The sequence below is a fragment of the Lynx canadensis genome, chromosome E3 (genome assembly GCF_007474595.2).
Source record: "Lynx canadensis isolate LIC74 chromosome E3, mLynCan4.pri.v2, whole genome shotgun sequence".
Lineage (NCBI taxonomy): Eukaryota > Metazoa > Chordata > Mammalia > Carnivora > Felidae > Lynx > Lynx canadensis.
Genome location: NC_044318.1, coordinates 32,164,737 through 32,185,135, shown reverse-complemented (window position 1 = coordinate 32,185,135; position 20,399 = coordinate 32,164,737). Strand labels below are relative to the sequence as shown.

The following is a 20,399-nucleotide window of genomic DNA, read 5'->3' as shown; positions in this document are numbered from 1 at the left end:
TGAGACAGAGAAAGAAGAGGGCTCCAGGAGAGCTGAAGGGTCAGAAAGGGCTTCCCTGCAGAAGCCACACTGGAGCTGATGAATGATCTAGAGGAGCGAGGTGGAGAAGTGTCTTACACTGAGGTGGGAAAGCAAGTGCAAAGGCCCTGTGGCAGCAGGGCTAACCAGGGACCTGTGTGGCCAGAACACAGGGAATAAGGGATGGATCAACGGGGCCTCAAAACTGAGATGGTGAATCTAGACTCTGGTCTTGCAGCAGGAAGTGACTGCAAGTTGGGAGCAAAGGTGAACACCATCAGGTTCACAATCTGGTCCCTCTGGATACTGAGAGGAGGAGGGCTGTGGGGGTCAGGAACGCTGCTAGAGGCGGGAGGGGGCTGGCTGGGGATTGCAGGGACAACGGGCAGGAATAGGTGGTTCAGAGGCACAGACGAAGTGAACCCAGGGGGTGCGAGGGAGTGCTCAGTGCCCCCCCCCCCCCCCCGCTTGGTTTCCACCTGCTGTCATCCTGATCCTTTCGATTTCTGGTCTGATGAGTCATCTGAGAGTCATCACCCCCACAACTGCTGCTGTTTTTTTCTTCTTAACAATGAACTTGTTTTTTGCCACTGAGCCATTACCTTACACGCCAACGGATTTGGAGGCCCTCCCTCAAATATAGCCCTGGGGAAAAATTTTAAACGCTATTTAATAAAAGATGCACCATCACATGGCTGTCACTACAGGCTCTACTCAAGGCTGTCACGAGCTGGCCCGTGCAGAGCTGGGGTCTGGCTGGTAACCCTCTGGAGCGTGACTCTGGGGCAGAATGCCCCGACATGCTTCCTCAGGGCCCGTGCTGGCCATGACCAATCCTGCCGCCCTTTCTCCAAGTGGCTTCTGCAACACCCTGGCGTGCTGGTCACCACAGCCCTGGGCCAGAACACCCCCAGTCTGGCGGAGTCACAGGGTGGCCTCCCCCTGACCCAGGACAGGCTCGTAAAATATTAACGACTTGTTAACGTTCTTCTGAATGCACCCATCTGCTAAGATGGTGTCCCCAGAACCCCCTTTTCCAGAAGTCTGCTCTGAAGCAAGCTGGGGGACGGAACCACTTTCAGAACATAAAGCGCCTCCATTTTCCAGTCACACCCCCCCCCCCCCATCAGAAACCTGAGCATGGCCTCTCCTGGGGCATCTCTCTCATCTACGAAGTCCCAGTTCCTTGGGTCACCTCCTGAATATTCTGGAATCCACCTCCTCCTCTCCAACTCCCTTTGTCTGCCCTGGTTCAGGCCTGGTTCCATTTGCCTGGAAGACCAGGCCAGTCCCCCTTGCTCTGGCCTCCTGTCTCCTAGTCCCTGTTGCCAGCCCCCCGGGGCACCATTTGTGCCATCGAGGGGGAGACTGTTCACTGGTCTCCCTCTCTCGCTCTCTCTTTCTCCCTCCCTCCCGGCACTAAGAATAAGCCACAAGAGGGCCCTGGGACACACAGGAGCTCAGGGCAATTCTTGCTGCTGCCTGATCTTCCGGCCCTGAGCTGGTTCGTTCATGTTTTCACTCCGTCAACACCAATGGAACCCTCTTCCTCCTCGCCGTACCCGAGCTGGGTGTCTGGGCCCAGAGGGCCTCTCCATCTGGTGCTGGAGCCAGGCCTGGACAGGACAGCGCGAGACAGGCGCTGTTGGACACAGCTGGTGAGGGTGGGAGGCACTTGGAACGCTTAGAGGCCAAGAGGGACCTAGGTTCCACAGCAGCAGCATTTCAAAAGCGGCTGCCCAAAGCGGCTGGCTCCCACGGCCAGATGTCACCCAGGACACAGGAGCCTGAGCTCCTGACTGCATTTGAATCGGCTTCTGCCTGCACCTGGAGGTATTGCGGCCGAAGGGGCTGCGAGTAGGATGGAGGATAAACCACTAGGGACCAGGGCTTCGTGGGTTTTGAAAGCAAAACCTCCCTGAAGTGTTTGCCTGGGAGACAGTACTGCTAAATCCGCGGAAGCTGCATTAGCGGTGGCCTCTTGGCCCTGAAATGCAAGGATGGGTTTCCCTGGGGCCCATTAGGAGATGGGGCACCTTGAAAATGCAGTTAGGGCTGTGCGTCAAAAGGACAGGCTCGGGGCAGACCCCAGGGTGGAAGGGGTGAAGCGGGGCTGGGCCCCGGGCGCAGATGCCCCTTTCTCCACACCAGCGTGGGCACCGCTAGGGGGACGGAGACCGCGTTTATTCACCTCTGAGGAGGGCGGATACACATGGGTCACGGCCGGGCGCCGTGCAGGGGCGGGGGGCCTGCATGCTGGGAGCCGCGGTCCCAGGTCCCACCGGATAAGATGGGAGATGCCCGGGGACAAGAGGGGCGTGGGGGGGGGGGCGGTAGTGGGCAGAGCGTGGAGGACAAGTCGCCCAGCCTCAGTTTCTCCATCTAGAAAATGGTGGCGGTTGTGTAGACTGGACGGCCCTCAAGCGAGTGCGTGACTGCTCATCCCTCTGGCTTGACCCAGATGAAGTCTGGAGCCCTGACCTCCAGAAAGTGGCGACGGCTCCTCAGCATCAGGTCACCGCTGGAACCTGCCAATCAATTGCCTCAGGCGGGTCTGTGAATACGAGTGCGCGTGCGCGGGGCCGGACGGCTGCGGCGCACTGGCGCCACCGTGTGGCCAAAGCTGGACCCACTGGCCCTGCGAGAAGTCGGACGCTAGGGGGAAGTCTAAAGTGTGTACTGCCTGATGGTGGGGGGCTCCGGGGCCTCAGAGAGCCCATTGGGGTGAGCATCTAAGGAGCTTGAACCCGAGGGTATGTGACAATCTGACAGCCCTAACAGTAACAGGTCACATCTGGACACGTGGTCATCTCAGGTCCAGAGTGGTGAGTGAGGTCCCCAAGTTCAGGACTGGTTCCCCCTGAGGCTCCATGTCTAACACTGGCAGGTGCTTAATAAATGTTGGTGGAGCGAGAATAAGTAATCCATCTGTGTGTGCAATAGGGTTGGAAGTGGTGGAATCAGTGGTCAGACGGCCACAATGTGCCTCTACACTCTGAACTTCTGGCCACCCTCAGAAAGTGCCCCTGCCCGGGGGACAATGGAGGTGCCTCTGAAGGCTTCACTGCAGCCCCACCCACTGGAAGGTAGGACAGAGAGACAGAGGGAGGCTCGGACTTCATGCACCCGGTGATGGGCCTGGCCCAGTCCCCTGCACAGGGCAGAGCAAGGCCCCCACTGGGCCCCTCCTGGAGCCTGGAAGCTTCTGGTCAGTGTGGCCTCTCCACATTACCTCTCACAGAGGTAGGGTTGGAAGTGGGGGCTGCATGCTGGCCTGACCATGACCCTCCCCCCAGACTTGATGCAACTTCAGTTGCCTGGAGAGGGCAGAATGGAAAAGGCAAAGGCAGGGCTGCAGGTGGTGGGACATCGGGCGGGCGGGTGGGGAGGCGCAATGGGGGAGGGGCATGTGGGCGCAGGAGCTGGGAACGCGCACTGCATACGTGGCCCCCAACTTCCCAGGGCCCCGCCCCAGCCCCTTCCACCAGGCTAGGGGCTGAGGCTGGGGAGGGGGTCCAGGCCAGGCTCATAGCCCACGGGCAGGGTGGCGGCCTCAGTGGGTGGGATGTGGTGGGTCATGTAGCGCTTCCCCTTGAAGGAGCCAATCCGCAGCTGTTCCGGGACTTCCTCCGGCCACCACAGGCTGGAGCTGGATGGGGAGAGGAGACCAGACTGGGTCCCTGCTGTGGGGAGCCATCTGCCAAGTCAGGGCCTCCTCCCGCAGCCTCTCCCTTTCCTTCCTTCCAGAACCTGCTTCTGGCCCACCTCCTCCAGGTGGTTGCCCTGAATACCCTGGTTTCAGTTCACTGAAGCCTCCTTGGAGAGAAAACACGGCCGGGAGGAGTAAGGCCGGGGCCAAGGACACGCTGAAGGACAGGGCAGAGCGAGGTGGCCCCTTCTCTGAACCTGTCATCAGAGGAGCCTCTGGCCCACCTCCCTGCTGTCCAGGCGAGAGATACTCAGGGCAGAAATTTCCCGCACACCCCTGGAAGGGGAACCGCCAACTCAGCCGCAGTGTTCCTGGAGGGCTTTCAGGTGCTGGGACCAGCGAGAGGGAAGGGGCTCTGGGTGGAAGAGGGGCCCAGGGGGATGTCAGCACTCACAAGCGCACGGTGGACGCAGCCAGGAAGGCCAGGAGCAGGAGGCCGGCCAGAGAGGAGAGGATGGAGGCAATGACAATCATGTCACCGCTTCGCCGCCCTGGCCACGTGTCGATAGAGCCTGGGGCCTTCCCTGCACACAGCGTACGCTCAGAGGCTGCCCCTCCAGCCCAGGGCAGTCAATTCCCCCTCCAGACTCACGCTCAAGGCCTGACTGCCTCGAGTCCCAAGACAGCCCCTTGAGCCCACCCCATTTGTCCATCCCAGCGGGGCGTCAGTGCCTTCCCAGCCCGGACCACCCACCACCACTCCAGCCTTTTTTCTTAGTCTCACTTTCTAGGCTATTCTTGCCAACATGCCCACCCCACTGCACTGCCCACAGTGGGCAGAGCTGCGGCCGACCTCAGGACCAACCGGGTGGCCGCCTCGTTTCCTGGAGCGTGGCATTCAAGGCCTTCAGATGACAAGACCCTCCACCCCCGCCAACACCCAGCCTCTACAGCCAGTCTCCCAGGTGCCCCTCACCCCGGGGCACTGGCCTTCCTACATGCAGTTTCCTCAGCCTGGTCCATCACCAGCCCTTTAGGGCCCCGCTGAGGGAAGTCTCTCAGAACCTGCGGCCCTGACTCTGACCCCAGCCTCTTGGTGCCCTGGCCCTTCTCCACCTGGCAGTGCTTGGCCCAGGGCTAGCTCCCCATTGGAGGGGAAGACTGTTTCTGCCCACAACTGGGCTGGGACCTGGGCACCCGAGGTTGTGTTGATGTGGATGGACACAGCTGGTGTCTCTGCCAGTGAGGCTGACCCAGTGCCTCCTCGCCCCCAGCATGAGGTTCTTTTTGGGGGATGGGCTGGACTTGGAGACTTCCTCCAGGCCCCCAGTCTCATGGCAGCAGGGGGAGGGGCCGGCTGAGCAGGACCACTGGGCAGAGGGTGACTTGTCCACAGGGGCAGACTGGAGCCAGAGCACGCCCCGCCCCCCTACGCTACCTTGGTGGAGAGTAATGGGGTCGGACCACCTGGTCTCGGCCTGGGGTGAGCCGCTGGCGTCCATCAGGAGGAACTTCACCCTGGGGAGAGGATAAGGAGTGGGGCTCAGAGCCTGAACTGCCCTGGGCCCGGTGACCAAAGCAGCCAAGCCCCAGGCAGTTCTGGGCCGGGCTCTTGTAGGGCCTGTCAGGGCCAGCCATGGCCTGGTCCTGCTCTGAGAACCTCCCAAGACCTCTCTGGCCACAGTGACCTCTGCCAGTAGCCCCAGTCCACCTGAGCCGTTGCTCTCCAGACTCCCCATCAGGTTTAGGGGGCCCCCATCACTGTCCCATACAGAGTGCCTCAGGGAGTCAGATGGGGCTGGGGGCCCCGGGCCTTGTAGAGAACAACTGGCCAAGTGACATCTAGAAAACCATAGAAGTCTCCCCAGTAGGGTCAGGCACCCTAAGCAAAAGCCCAGGGAGGAGAGGGGTGTTCAAGAGCCTGGGATCACAAGGAGAGGCAGGTTGAGACCCGAGGGCACCAGAGGCCATGCAGAGGAGCTCAGGTTGTATCTTTGTGCCAGGTGGGGGGCTTGGCAGATGTCTGAGCATGGAGGGGCCCAGGCAGGCTGGCGTGGAGGGCAGCCAGCTCTGGTGGCTGCTAGGAATGGGGGCAGGAGGTTAAGATGAAGCTGAGCCAGGAAGTGGGCATGGGGGGAGGTAGGAAGGCGGTTCTGTCAGGGCCGGGCCGGGGAGAGGGCAGAGGGAGGCGGTTAACGGAGGTGCCGGTCCAGCCCACACCAAGCCCCACCTTCCCTGCGCCCCATGCTGGTTCTCTCAGCTGGACTTGGTCTCCCTGAGGACACCTGGTCCTGTCCTGTGGCCCAGGCGGCCCTCATCTGGACACCTGCTCTCTCACTCTGGCTCCCCCCGTGACCCTGACAAGCCCTTGGTGCCCTGTGCCTCTGTTTCTTCACCTGTAAAAGTGAGCAGTAGGCTTATTTCCTGTTCCCCTGTCTTGTACCCACTGATTGGGTCTGGACTCAGCCCTGGGCTCAGATTCCTACCAGATCTACCCCGGGGCTAGTGGCTGTAGCCCGGCAGCTCCCCACCCCTGACCCTGGGCCTGAGACCCCACCCTGCCCCCACAAGCCCTGTGGTGCCCACTTCCTCGTGGGCAGGTCTCCTGGAAAGGCCACATTCTGCCTGCCCCCCAGCTTGGATGAGCGTTGCTCCCTGACCCCCCCAAGGCTTGTGAAGGGGAGGAGCCTGCCGCCAGGATGGGGCCCTGGGGAGAGGCTAGGGAGGGCAGCCCTGTTCCCCCAGACCCCTTCTCCCCCAGTACAGGCCCTGTCCCAGGGTCCAGGCAGAATGACTCACCTGTAAGGTCCAGGGCTGGGGAGGGGGGTGTTGCAGAAGGGTGGTTCACGGAGGTCAGCAAGGCAGCCAGGGTCATTGCCCACCCGAAGCAGGGGGATGCCCCTGCCGCCCCCGACGGGGTCCTCACAGGGCAGCTGGTCCAGGGACAGGGGCAGCGTCATATAGTGGCCATCGGTCAGCAGCCGTGGGAAGGCTGGGATCTCAGCCAGCGTCTGTGGATTCCGGAAGTCCCTGGAGGCTGCAGGAGAAAGGGACAGACGGATGGGGCTAGAGGGCATAGTACCAGGCTGGGTCCAAGGCCTCCCACCCTGGCTGTCCATGCCTTCGGGCCCAGAGGCTCCCTCCAGACACAAATCAGGTCACTTTGTTACCCTCCCGGAGCCCCCCAGGATAAAGCCCCACGCCCAGTCCGCCTCCCTGCAGCTCTCCTCAGCCCCAGACCCGCACCATGACGCACCGTTGCTGAAGGCCACCACCAGCCAGATGGTGTTGGCAACAGCGGCATGCCCATCCAGGACACAGCGTGGCTGCTCCAGGGAGAACGTGGCGGCTGTGACCTTCCCTTCCAGGTCCCAGGCTGTTATCTGCGGCGTGTAGGGGATCAGCTCTGTAGTCACACAGATAAGCATGAGGGTCCTGGGGCCTGCCTTCCCTGGGGCTGCCTTTCCCAGTTGGAGGGGTGGGCTCCCAGAGTCTGTGAATTCATCCCAGGACCCCCACTCACCCAGGCTCATACAGGGCGGGGGCCAGACCAGCGCCCCCATGAGGAGGAGAGACAGCAATGGGCCAGGCTGCCTCTGGGAGAGCCCCATGATGGCTGCCCAAGCCGGGGCTTCTTCCACATCCACAGCCCAGGGCGATCTGGCCACCTCCTGCTGCACCCCCTCCCCCAACACCTTGACCCTGGAGGAGCTGGTTAGTCAGGCTTCCAGGCTGGCCGAGGGCTGGAAAGACCTGAAAATGTAAATGCACTCCACCCCTCCCATTGGCCCAGCCTACCATGAGGAGGGAGCTAGGCAGGGCTGCAGGGTGGTGCAGGCCAGTGCCAGGCCCCACTGCCGGGAGGGAGGCGGATGCCACCGGCCCCCCAGATGCCAGCCAGGAGGCCAGAGACTCCCATGTCTGAACAGGGGTCCCACCCAGCCTCCCGGCCCTGGAGAGGACCCAGTCTCTGGAAACATGGGCTCAGGGCCACATGCCTGAGATTCCCACACCCCGGGTGCCAGGAGCCTCCCTCTGGCCTTCCATCCCCACCCAGGGAGTGGGGAACAGAGATCCCGACCTGTCCAGCTCCAGCCCCACCACAGCCCCCCTGGTCCTGCTGCCATCTCTGCGCCCTGCCCTCCCTCCACAAGGCCACATTCTTGTCTGAAGGAAGAATCTGGAGTCAGACGAAGGACCTCTGGCAGCTGACAAGCCTCCACTTACTTTACTCCCTTTGGCTCTATTTTTTTTTAATTAAGACATAATTCAAAAGAAGATAGAATTCACACAGTATAAAATTCATCCTTTTAAAGCGTACAGCTCAGTGGGTTTTCACAAGGTTGTGCAAGCATCACCCAGGTCAGCACATTTGCAACACCCCAAGAGGACAGTCTGTATCCACTGAAAGTCACTCCCCATTCCCGGCTCCCCTGGCAACCTCGCACCTGCTCTCTGCCTCTACAGACTTGCCTGTGCCGGACATTTCACAGCAACGGAATCACACACGTGGCATCTTGCGTCTGGTTTCTGTCACCTAGCATCCTGTTGACCAGGTTCGTCCACGCAATAGCACGAGGCGGGAGTTGGTTCTTCCACAGGGCTGCGGAACTTTCATCCCACCGGATGGAAACCAGGCATTTTATTCACCGGCTCCTCCGCTGACACCCATTCCCGCTGTTTGGCTTCTGTAAGTAAGGCTGTCATGCGCGCTCATGCCCAAGTTTTGTGTGGACCTGTTTTCCGTTCTCGGATACACACCTGGGGTGGAATTGCTGAGTCATAGGGTAACTGCTTTTTTTTTTTTTTTTTTAATATTTTATTTGTAAGTAATCTCTACACCTGATGTGGGGCTCGAACTCGCGACCCCGAGATCTAGAGTTGCATGCTTTGCCAACTGAACGAGCCAAGTGCCACAAGACACTTAAACTTTTAGATGGAAGAAAATGCTCTAATATATAATACACTCAGCTTTAAACCAACACATCATGAAACAGAACTTAATTTTTTTTCTTACGGAGAAAAGGACCTCAAGGAGGCAAAAGTATCCCTGGCCCACTCAGGATGTGCCACCCTCCCCGCCGGGGCCCTGCAGCCCCAGGCCCCAATCACCGCCCCCAGGCAGACAGCAAGCTGGGGTATTTGATGTTCCTAAGAGGGCTGGGAAGAATTAGGACTTCAAGGATGACGTCAAACCAATCCTGGCCCAATTCCAGCCCTGGCTCTACGCCCTACTATGAGCCTGCGACCTGGGGCGGGTCACTGCATCCATGACCGTTTCCTCATCCGTAACAGGGAAGACAGCAGCACCAGCCACATGTGAGTGGCGCTTTACTGCGGGAGTGAACGGGACGGTGGGCCTGGCGGAGCTGCTGGACCGCACACGGCGAGAACTGGAGTCGGGGACGGGGAAGCATTGCAAGGTCAGTGCTCGGGCTCTTGGGCCCTCTCTGCGGCCTCAGTTTCGTCACTGGGGAAAATGCGAGTCGGACGGGCAGCGTGTGAGCTCCCTCCTGCCCTGATGCAGCAGGGCACGTATGTGTGTGCTGCCTTCTCACATCAGCACACACATACACACACACACACACACACACACACACACACAACCTCTCCACCAAAAACACACCAGGGCCTGCTGACTTTGGCTATAGGGCATTTATTGCAAACGGAACATCTGAGGTATGAGAAGCTGACCCAGAACCCACGCCTGCCCTGGCTACGATGGGGGACGGGGCAGTCTCGCCTCACCCCACGCCAGGCCCCCGGCACTACGGCCCCGAAGCAGCCCGCCAGCGGCAGAGGGCCCCACGCACTGAGGTAGCTGCATCTTAAGCCCCCACAAGTACAACTCCCCAGGCCTGCCTGATTCGCGTGTAGATCTGGGCCTGGAGGGGAGGATGGGGGCAGAAGGCGGGCCCCCACAAGCCTCGCAGCCTCTGAGGAAAGGCACCTTCCCGCCTGCCCATCCCGGGGCAGCCCAGCCGGCAGCAGGGGGAGAGGGCAGCTGGCTGCCAGAGGCAGGCGCGGCGGGGCGGGGATGGGGCCGGCCAGGCCCGGGGCTCACTGCTGCTCCAGGCAGTCCTCGGTCACCCCCTGGGCGGCCAGCTCGGCCAGCACATTCTGCAGGTAGTTGGGGTCGGGGTAGCCATGGCCTGTCACATTGCGGTCCATCTCTGTCTTGTGGTGGATCTCGTTCCACACCACTGTGTCGGTCTCTCCCGTGGTGCTGGATGTCCCTACCGTGAAGATCAGTCGCCTCTTCCAGGCCACTTTCAGCAGCTCCAGGACCTGCCCTCGGGGAAAGGGGGGAGGGGAAAGGAGGGGGGGCCTGGTGAACAAGTGCAAACCTGGGCACGGGTTTTTCACTCTGGAGCGGTGGGTGGCCAGGTGACAGGGTGAGAGCATCTGCGGCTCCCCCTCCTTCCCTGGTCTGACCTCCCCAGCGGTGAGGGCCAGGACGGCAGGAGCAGCCACCCACCAAATGCCAGCTGCGGGGTGGGGCACACTGAGGGGCGAGGCTCTCTGTCCCTTTGGCCTTTACTGCGAGCCACTGGCAGGCTGAGGTTGGGCCGCTCTCCCAAGTGATCACATCCGCAGTTCCGGGCCGGGGCCCCATCTGTCGGGATCCTCAGCCTCCAGCCCCAGTCTTGACCACCGCCCCCACCCCCCGGAACTCCATATGCTGACCTGACCGCCCAGGAGGACCCCCCACCTCAGAGGGCGCCGCCATCCACTGCTCTGCTGCCGCTCAAGCCACACCCGGGGCCAGGCTAACTCTGCCCTACTTCCAAGTCAGCCTCTCCCCAGGCCAGGCTCACAGCAGCCAGAGGGCGCCCGATGCCTCACTGCCACACGCGCGCGCACACACACACACACACACACACACACACACACACACACACTCTCTCTCTCTCTCTCTCTCTCTCTCTCTCTCTCTCTCTCTCTCTCTCTCTCGGGGATCTGATCCTCCCCAGACGCCTCACACCCTCCAGCCCAGCCCACCTCTGCGACTCTCAAAGCTGCCACTCAAGCTGCTCGTCTGACCAGAATGCTCTCCTGGGTTGTAATGCAGAGGTGGCTTGCAGGCCATCACGGTCACCCAGTCCTGTTCCCCTGTCCCCACTCTGCCCAACGCGTCACACTAGCCTGACTCGAGAGCAGGTGACCCGGCCAGAGAGGTTGCTAGAAGTGGCCTCCCCTCCCTGCTGGTCGTCTCTCCCTGCTGGTCGTTTCTCCTGGTCGAGGATGCCTCACGGATAGCAGGCAGCCCCGGGAAGGAGTGGCCAGCACCCCAGCCAGCCCCAGAAGAAGGTGAACAGGGCACAGCAGGTATGGCCACCAAGCTGGGCCCTCCCATCCCACCTGCTCGAACAGCCCACGAGCAGCCAGGCCACGGCCTGCCAGCAGAGGGCGGGGGGTGCCCCCAGGGTGGTGGGGCCTTACCTTGCGGCCCTGGGCATTGTCCGGAAGGTAGCACTGACGGGGAAAGCCCCTGGCGGTGAATGGCTTCCCAGGATTGGGGTGCTCTGGGCCCTGCAGGAGGAACACAGACACAAGGAGGCGGGGTACCCTGAGAGGGGCCCAGCAGCTGCAGAGGCCCTCGCAGCCCGGCCCGCCCTTCACCTCCCTACCCGGAGCTTTGTCTGCACTCAAGTGACCAAACAGATCGCTGTCTCAAATCTTGCCCCTCAGAGACCCAACATGACGTGGCCTGCCTCCGGCGACCACCTTCCCTAACCCCACGCCATTCGGCTTGGCATCACACACTCCTGCAAATGTCCTGATGAGACTGGAATTCATCAAAGGCTGGGGCTCCCATTCCGCTGGGCACTGGGCTCTTTGGCCTAAAAGGCCAGGCCTCCCTTCCTGACGCCCTCGCTCCTTGCTTGAGATGGTGCCACGGCGGGGCCGGAGACAGTGGCAGCAAACTGGACGGAAGGGTGGGCGGCTGGAACAGTGGGGGATCCTTGCCCGTGCCCTCTGCCACTCAGAGACACGCCACATCTACGCCACGTATACTCCACACTCCCCTCCTGCTCTGTGGTTCTGGGGCTGTCTGGAATGTTTTTAAAATTCACTACAACCCACTGAGAAGAAATGGAGGGAAACCAGGGAAAAGCATATGGTTAAACGAAAGAGGGACTCTCCATCTGTCACAGACAGGCCACCTGGGTCCTGGCCTCCACAGCCCTGTATCTTCCCCACCCGCCACCAGCTCTGAGGTCAGTCCTGGCCCAAGCAGGAGGCCTAAGGGTCCAGGGCTCCTGTCTGGGTCTCTACTGCGACCTTCTGCTCGGGCTCCTGTCTTGCTCTTGACATCAGACACAGCCCTGCCACAGGCCTGGATCTGGCCACCGAGCTGGTCTCTCAAGGACAGTCCTCAGTGTTGGCACCTCCCTGCCCTCTGGGTTCTTCCACTATCCAGACCTTCAACACAAGTGTTCTTCCTGCTTATACACTTGGCCTCCCGCCCAGCACAAGTCCAGCCAGGATGTCTCCGCCTCCAGGGCGCCCTCCCTGCGTCAGGAAAGGGCTGGAGGCCATCTGTTTGCTTCCACAGCCCTAAGAGCTTGTTCCACCTCCAGACACCAGTGCCCCCGGTTCCTGGGAGCCTGAACTTGGGAAGCCCGGGCATCCTGAGTGCCTGGGGTGGGGGGCCGGCGGGGGGGGGGGGGAAGGCAGACTACAGGGAGAGGGGCAGGGTAGGAAGAAGTGTGCCCCAGAGCGAGAGGGACCGAGTCCAGAACGGTCTGAGGAGGCTCCTCCTGTGCTGGGGCCCCTTACCTGGATGCCGTGAGGAATGTTGTAAACTATAAGTATCGTCCCACAGTCCTCATGGCCAGGGAGGGACACCTGGAACTTGAACACCTCCATCTTTCCCTGGGGCTGGGTCCCGGTTTTCTCTCCGTAGATGGTTTTGCAGGAAGGACACTGCAAACTCCCGTCCTGAGGCAGAGCAGAGCACCTAGTCTCAGCCGGTGCCGAGAGAGCACCCAGGCACGCTGTCTGGCTGTCGAGGTGGGGAAGAGCCCACAGGGGCTCAGCTCGGCCCGCTGTCACACAGCAGGTCCCTCCTTGCACAGAAACCCGATCCTGAGAGCGTCCCTGTGAAGATGTCCTACACCAGAAACTCCTCAAGCCATTTCCATCCAAGGGGTGAGGTACCAGGAGGCGAGCATCAAGTAGGAAAATCAGGTTTATGAGCAAAAGTCTCCACGGTCTAACATGTTTAAAATCAAACAAAAAACCCCGTGACCTCTCAACTGACTGTGCTGGCACCCTGGCTGGTACAGGGGTGGCACAGCGATCTGCAGAGAGGCCAAGCCGGGCCCGAAGGTCTGCCACGTGACTCAGTTCTCTCTGTCCTCCCAACCTGTCCATTCCGGCTGAACTCCACTGAAGGGAAGCAGCCAAGTATCACCTGTCACCCTCGGCACCCCCGGCGGCCAACCCCTATCCTGCTGTGAGGCCAAGGCCTACAGACATCTTAAGGTCGCCTCTGAGTGCCCTGGGGCTCACACGGCAGCAGCAGTCACCAGCTCAGATGCGACAGGACTGGGACAGGACTATGGGCAGGTTGCCCCGATCCCCACCCTGGGGTCAGACGTGTGGGCACCTTGTTCCCATTGCAGTACATGGCCAGCAGGCAGAGCAGGTGGAAGGCATGGCTGCACTTGACGAGGCGGCCCACGGCCACTGGCCCAATGGTCTTGCTGTCAGTCACGTCACTGTACCCGGACACCACGGACAGTTTCTCCATACAGATGATGCAGTCCTAGAAGGAGACCAACACAGGGCACGCTCACCAATGGCCCACTGTGCCAAAAGGGGAGAAGGGAAAGAAAAAGCCTTTGTCTGCTGAAACGCCAGGATTACGGACAATTCTACAGCTGGGAACACAGCTGGGAACACAGAGGAGTCCCCAGATTCTGCGCCCTCAGAGGGCTCACCGTAGTACAGAAGACAACAGGCAGCAGTGAGCATGGGGGACATGGGGGCCTTGGCAGTAACAGGGCACGGGCAGGGAAAGGGGACAGAACAGGGCAGGCTCCTTAGAGGTGCCCCCCAAGTTGGGTGTCACAGGGGAAAGGACCTTGTCGGGTAGACAAGCACAGGAACGGGCATTCCAGAGAAAGGGAAGAGGATGTTCTGAAGCAGGAACCAGCATAGAGTTTGGGGAGGGCGGCGGTAATTGCAGGGGGCAAGGGGTGAGTAGAGTGTAAGAGACCAGTGGGACAGGACCAGGTCCCGGAAGGTTCTGATGGCTAAGCTCAGAGCTGGGCTTCGTCTCACACGTCAGGGGACCCTGCTGAGGTGCTCTACAGTGGGGGCACCACCAGGACCACAGCTGCGTGCAGGTTGTACAGGTGGCAGCTTGGAGGGCAGGAGGCTGGCACAGAGTGGCCCAGTGATGCCGGGTGAGCACAAGGGCAAAGACAAGGACACAGACGTATGCTGTCAAGTGGGAGACACGAAGACGGCCTCCAGGTCACTGTCTAAAGCTTTACCAGCCAGAGCTGCAGGGGAGAGGCAGGGCAGAGCCCTCGGTTCCGCACGGGCATGACCGCCCTTTAACCCACTGTCCAGAGTCCCCAGGATGCCCCATTCAAATCACAGACAAGTGGCGCTGCGGCCCCTGAAACAAGGCTCAGCACAGAGGCTCCGGTCCTGCCCAAGCAGCTATGAGGGTCTGGCAGTCCCTGTAATTACAGGAAGCCTGGCTGGCTTTCCCAGTAGCCAGAGGGGCAGGACTGCTATGGGGACAAAGCCACTCAGCCCGTGGGGAGTGCGGCAGGCTCTCCCATCCTTGGCCTCCAGGACTCCCAGGCACCAGGACGGCACAGGGACAGGAGCACCCAGAGGCCTGTGTAGGAGCTCTGCTCACTGGCGGCAAAGCTAGGATCAGAATCCAGGCCTCTGAAGTGCAGGCTGCCTCCTCTTGGTAGGGCCAGCCTCCTATGGGAGGCTGGGAGATTAAACCCAAGCACCTGGAGCATGGCCAGCAACCCAGAGGCACTGTGGGAAGTACCCCCCGCGGCACAGGAAGGGCTGGTATCCTTCTCTGGCGCTACTCCTGTCTCCAAACGAAACCAAAGGCAACATGGCTCCCGTGACACATACCTCATCTGGGGCTATCTTCAGCTCTTCGGTATAGTTTTTTATCACCTGTTCTGGCTCTGGCTTTGGAGTCCCTCCTAGAAGAGAGAAGGACAGAAGCAGTGTCCCAAGGAGTACGAACTGGGGACGCTGGATCCAGAGAGGAAGAGGACAAGCCGCCAGGAGGGACATTCAGAGAGGCCAGGGCAGGAGGTGAGCGTGCAAGAAGAGACGGGGGGGTGGGGGGCCGACTCGGCCACTCAGAGCCCTGCCGGGCAGAGCCCCCTCTGGCCCCACCAGGACGAGGACCAGAGACGGCTGCCGGTCACAGCCCCCAGGAGCTGCGTGCTGGGCCTCCACCACGTCCCTGTGCACGTTCAGTCAGGAAGCTAGACGGACCCAGGCTCCTCAGGAGGACACACAGAAAAGCCAAACAGCAGCTTTTAAAACAAACTACTGTGGGGAGTGTCCCGGCAGCGCTGTTTCACTCAACTGTCATTACTCTGGTGTGACAGCCAAGGCAGGAGAAGTTTCAGGAGCCGAACGTGCAGCGGGTGCCCACCCCCGCGGCACACAGATGCCCACTGACTGCGGATGACGGCCACGCTGACAGGGTCACGACAAACCCCGGTTTTCTCTCGCCTGTCCCTGGACTGTGGGGTCTCAGTGACACCCCAACTCTGGGAAGGAGCCGAGGAGCAGCAGGAGGGGCACCCTGGCCACCCCACTCCTCTGTGCACATATGCATGACGCTGCACCTGCACGAGCACCGGCCCCCACGCCCCCAAAACAAGAAACTCCCGCAGCGGGCGAGAGAACCGGCCAGGCCCGGGGCGGGGTGCGGGGTGGGGGGGGGCTCTCCAGCCAGAGGCAGCGGCAGAATCACAAAGAATGGCAGCAAAGCCGTGCAGGGGCAGAAAGGAGGGACCAGGGAGACCAATGTGGCCTGGGAAAGCAACCCCGGCAGGGCTCCACATCCTGCCTCCAGGTCACCAGGCAGCTCCTGGTCCTAGCCTCTGAGTCCCGAGGGACCTGGTTTGAACTCAAACTCATAGCCACCAGCCTATGGCCGCAAGGACATACGAGCCTGACGGCTCCACAGCCAAGCGCCCTCAAAACCAGGGAAGGCTAGGGGTCAGCTATGAAGGGAGCAGAGGCTGGGAGCAGGCGACGTCAGGAATGATTCTGGCTCTTGTGCTGGGACCAAATCACGTCACCTGAATCTCAGTTCCCTCACCTAAAAACAGAAACCTAACCCTGACCGAAACTGTGATTGCTGTGAAGGCATGAACCGCTACTACCTAAAAGGCAGTGACTGGCAAAGGAATATCACCCTCTCTTCCACACACACACACACACACACACACACACGCACACACTCCCCACCCCACCCCCACACACAAACATACCACCATCCCCCACAAACATATCCCACACCCCCTCACACACATACCCCATCCCTCTCCCCCTGCTCCACACCCACACACCCCATCCCCCACAAACATATCCCATACCCCCTCACACACACACCCATACACACAAACGCATCTCCCACCCCCTCATACAAATATACCCCCATCCCCTCACACATACAATATACACCCATACCCCCTCACACATGTACCCCACATACATCCACACACACACATGCACCCCACACTCTGTCTGTCACACACACACACACACACACACACACACACACACACACACACCCCTCTCCCCCACCCAGTACACATACAGACACATACACAGATTTCTAAGCCACTGACTGGTCACTGGTAAGAAAGTCAGGCCAAAGCACAATGACCACCAGCACCAGTGGCCGTCCTCGTAGCTGCGACTCTACTTGGACTTAGGGAAGAGGCGTTTTAGAAAAGCCTGGTGGCTACAAGTCAGTCTCTAGAAGGATCCCAGGACCCCACCTGCCCGGACCAGCCTTGGGCCCACCTCTGGCTCAGCTCCGCATCCCATTTGCCCACCACTCGCCTTTGCCCGGGCAGCCTTTTAGAACCGAAGGTAGCTTTCCATGAGCTGTGTTTCTCAAAGGGGGCCAGCCAGGTGACCACCAACCCCAAGAAAGGGACACCTGAGCCCAGGAAGGCCAGAGGGTCTGCCAAGAACGTGTGTCCTTCCCGGGGAAGCCCAAGTATCTCAGGAAACTCCTGGCCTGCCCTGCCCGCAGACCTGCCTCTACCTCCAAGGCAGAGGAAAAGGGGAGTGGGTCAGGACATCCGAGGCCTGCCTGACTTCGGGGACCCGGGTGAGGCGGGACACTGGGTATGAAGCCCTGCCGCTCCCTGGGCCTCCGTGCCACCTGCGAGGTCGGGGTTAGACAGATGGTGGGCCAGGGTCAGAGCAGCCCCCATCACTCTGTGCCGGGCACCTCACATGTGGATTTCCTATTCCTCCCACGACCAATCTGCTAAGTGGGAGGTAACCGGCTCATGAATGGAGACACAGGCGTGAGATCCTAAAGCAGTGAGCACAGAAGCCACGACTGGAACCCAAGACTGGCTGAGCCAGAGCCATGCTCCCTGCTCACCCCACCATCCTGAAGGTCACTGGGCTTTCAGCAGTCTGTGCGTCTCCAGCCCAAAGCTGGAGGCAGAGCGGCTCTCAGCTTTAGAAATGGCAGCTTTAGAAGCTACTACCCACAGGCTCCTTCATGTAAGTCTGCTTAAAACTCACTGCACCTTCCACGGTTCTGAAACCCCTTCCTCCCCAGCCGTGTGATGGGCAGCACGGTGCTCAGTGGGAGACCCCTCGGAAGTAGGCCAGATAGGGCTGGGGGCCTTTCCTGAGACACATGCTGGTCCCGGTGGGAGGGACAGAGTCACCCCCATCCTGAGCCGGCCTCACCCCATATAGAGTCACGGAGTCCTCAAGAACAGGCCCCTCATGCTCCAACTGTGCCAGGAAGATAGGAGCTTAACTCTGGGTCTTGAGTGTTAAGTAGATTCTGGGGGCCACCTCTGTGCTGAGAGCAGGGAGAAGGGCCACTGAGCCCCTCCCCTGGGGGGTAAAGGAAGCAGAGAAGGGCCGTAGGAGTCAAAGAAGAGCAGTCGATGCAGGAGAGTCAGAGGCAGCAAGACTCGGAGGCTTAGCAGAGGCCAGAGAGCATTTGTGAGCAGGAACTACCTTTCATGGACATTTTCCTCAATCTCTTAACTGAGCTGTGACTTTTAGAGGCCAGACAGGAGGCGGGAGGGCTGGCGGGCTGGGGTGCGCGGCTAAGACACACAGGGAGTCCAATGGCTGACATCAGAATACTCGTCATGCCTACACGGGGTGCGAGATCAGACATGCAGAGAGGGGAGAAACGTTAGAAGGAGTCATTCAGCATGTGACGTCCACAAACCCTGGCTGAGTCCAGGTGGCACTGTCAACAGCCAGCAGGACCCACCGATCTCTCTGAGGACTCAGTAGGCTGCCAGGGCCTACTCGGGCGCGCTGGGCTAAGCTCCAGGCCAGGAACCAGTGAAACGCCCGGCTCATCGGAGCCCCGGCCCCAAGTTCCACAGCTAACTGTACAAGCAACCACCCAGCCCGCGCTCACAGCATGCGGGGAAGGCGGCGGGGCGAGGCCGCTTGCTTCAGGAGGGCAGAGGGCAGGAAGCCATCCCAGGAAGCCTCCTAAGCAGTTCCAGATGGGGTCTCCCTGTGCTAGGAGCAAGGAGAGCAGGCGGTGACACGGAAGGATGCGGCCAAACTATGGAGATGTGGACGGGGTCTCGAGCTCCCAGTCCACCCCCTGTGCTCCCCCGGATGTGCCCTCTTGGCTCCTGGTCACCTTGCCTCCAGTGGGGTGCTGTCTGCCTCCTGTCCCCCATCTGGCCTGTCTAGGTGTTTTCAGCGCCATTGCTAGGGTGGGTGGGCAGGAATGCTGGCCCCGGGACCTGCTCTCCCACCGAGGCACCCCCAAGGCCCTTGCTCCTCTGGAGCAGCAAGGGTCCCGGGGCCGTGGCCTCCTCCTCTCGTGCCCTCGGTCAGGGCTCAAACAGCCCCTCTGCCCCGGACGGGGCAGGGTGGGCATACCCACGGGGGAAAGGCCTCACTCCTCAGCCCGGTGCTCCACACACACCCTCACCGGACTCTCCCCCCTCACCGCTCCCTGAGGACCTGACACATTGTGGAACACGGCCTGTCCTCCTGCTGCAGTCTGTAGTCCTACTACACCCTCAGCCTACCTTGCTGTCCACAGCACCCCTAACCAGTCCCCCCTGCCCTCTGTCTAGCTCAAAACCACCTCCTCCCCAGGAGAGCTCTGGGTTCCGCTCTGCCACCTTCCCTGCGGGCAGCCTGGGATAGGAAGTGGAGATCCCGCAGCTGGTGCTGCCCACTCCAGGGGCAACGCAGATGGGTGAGGGGAAACCCGGCCCTAGGACCTGGCCGGGCCAGCCACCATGGCCTCTACAGAACAAAGACTCAATGTGGCAAACATGCCCAGTCAGGGACAGAAGCAGAGGCCAGCCAGCAGCCTGGGCATGGGCAGCACAGCAGAGGCGGGCAGGGGGTGCCGTGGCAGCCACTTGCAAGAGACACAAAAGTGCACGTCAGAAGACCACGGCTGCACCCCAGGCGCTCGCTTGTCAGGTAATGCAATGCCACCAGCGTCTTAGGGTTGAGTGCTTCTGAGCTCAGATGTGAGTCTGAACCTAACCGTCCGGTGGACAGAATAATGACAAGCAGGCACAGGGACAGAATGATGGAGGGGACGGGAACGATGCCTTAGTAGAGCCCTGGGCCTCTGTGCTGACCATGACCTCCTCCCCCAACACCCACTGCCTCACTTCGACCAGACCTCTCCCCAAGTGTCTCCTAGGAGGCAGCCCTGCCCTGACCACCCCATCTACAAGAGCCACGTCCCCTCCATCTCTGCCTCCTTTACCCGACTTAGTGTTACCTGAAAGGACTCGCATACCTGTCTTGGGGACTGCTGTCTTCCCTGCAATGAACACCCAGGGTAGGGCCCGGTCACAGGAGGTGTTCACAGTACCTGTCTGCTGGGGAACCAAGATATCCCCAAATGCTGCTGGGTGGCTGCTGTGAGGCCAGCATGAACAACGCTTCTGCTCCGGTCAATGCAGGACCCCCTCCCCTGAATTCAAGTCACGGACACAGAAGTCTCAACTTAAAAGCCTGCGGAGAAGCAGCCCCTGCTCTGTGGCCTGCCTTCTTGCAAGAACGTGCGAGAACCACCCCACACCCACACTTCGCGAAAGCAACATCCACTGGACAGGATGAGGTGGGGAGACACCCAGAGGTGGCCATCACATCTTCCCAACAGCAGAGCTCAGGGACAACCCCCCAAACTCCTCACATCCCCAAATAACTGTAGCAGCTTGAACGGCCACAGCTTCTCCACTCTTCTGAGAGGATTCCCGCTTATCTGTCAGAGCCCCCGAGAGAGCAGTCCCTGTCGCGGTCAGATGTACAATCACTTTCTTTCTGACACCAGGGGTCGGCCCTTCGTCTAGTGACCGGGGCTCAGGTCCAAGCCCGTCCTGACTCTGGCCTTGCCCGGCCAGCCCCACTCCTCCTGGCTGTCTGGGCTTGGGCAGGCTGTGAAAGCAGAAAACTCCAAGGAGAGGGCTGGGCCATGCTGCAGCCAGGGAAGCTGTCACCTGAGGCACTG

At 60.6% G+C, this 20,399-nt stretch overlaps 2 protein-coding genes across 3 annotated transcripts in view; both read right to left on the bottom strand.

The window, feature by feature from the left end:
* Nucleotides 1-3,236: 3,236 nt before the first annotated feature.
* UPK3B (uroplakin 3B) lies at nt 3,237-9,226 on the bottom strand. Its single transcript, XM_030300336.1, has 6 exons — nt 7,191-9,226; nt 6,924-7,073; nt 6,467-6,704; nt 5,106-5,185; nt 4,122-4,251; nt 3,237-3,667 (listed from the first exon to the last, which is right to left on the bottom strand). The coding sequence occupies exons 1-6, from the start codon at nt 7,276-7,278 to the stop codon at nt 3,508-3,510; spliced, it is 846 nt and encodes a 281-aa protein (XP_030156196.1). The 5' UTR covers nt 7,279-9,226; the 3' UTR covers nt 3,237-3,507.
* Nucleotides 9,227-9,307: 81 nt separating this feature from the next.
* DTX2 (deltex E3 ubiquitin ligase 2) overlaps nt 9,308-20,399 on the bottom strand; it is a 35,644-nt gene continuing 24,552 nt past the window's right edge. Inside the window, exons 6-11 of one of the 2 annotated variants that reach the window (XM_030300334.1) lie at nt 17,903-18,043; nt 14,789-14,862; nt 13,284-13,442; nt 12,452-12,613; nt 11,111-11,200; nt 9,308-9,955 (exon numbers count right to left, since the gene is read on the bottom strand). In XM_030300334.1, the coding sequence (XP_030156194.1) occupies nt 9,728-9,955; nt 11,111-11,200; nt 12,452-12,613; nt 13,284-13,442; nt 14,789-14,862; nt 17,903-18,043 (854 nt within the window). In that variant the 3' untranslated portion in view covers nt 9,308-9,727. The remainder of the gene's footprint in view (nt 9,956-11,110; nt 11,201-12,451; nt 12,614-13,283; nt 13,443-14,788; nt 14,863-17,902; nt 18,044-20,399) is intronic. The other variant, XM_030300335.1, reaches the window with a different exon arrangement.

Excerpts from the sequence above, each read along its gene's own strand:
- UPK3B (XM_030300336.1), bottom strand. The coding sequence starts at position 7,278 with ATGGGGCTCTCCCAGAGGCAGCCTGGCCCATTGCTGTCTCTCCTCCTC. Across the intron at positions 6,705-6,923 it reads GGTGGTGGCCTTCAGCAACG|CCTCCAGGGACTTCCGGAAT; the intron begins GTGCGTCATGGT and ends TTTCTCCTGCAG. Across the intron at positions 5,186-6,466 it reads CCCAGCCCTGGACCTTACAG|GGTGAAGTTCCTCCTGATGG; the intron begins GTGAGTCATTCT and ends TCCTCTCCCCAG.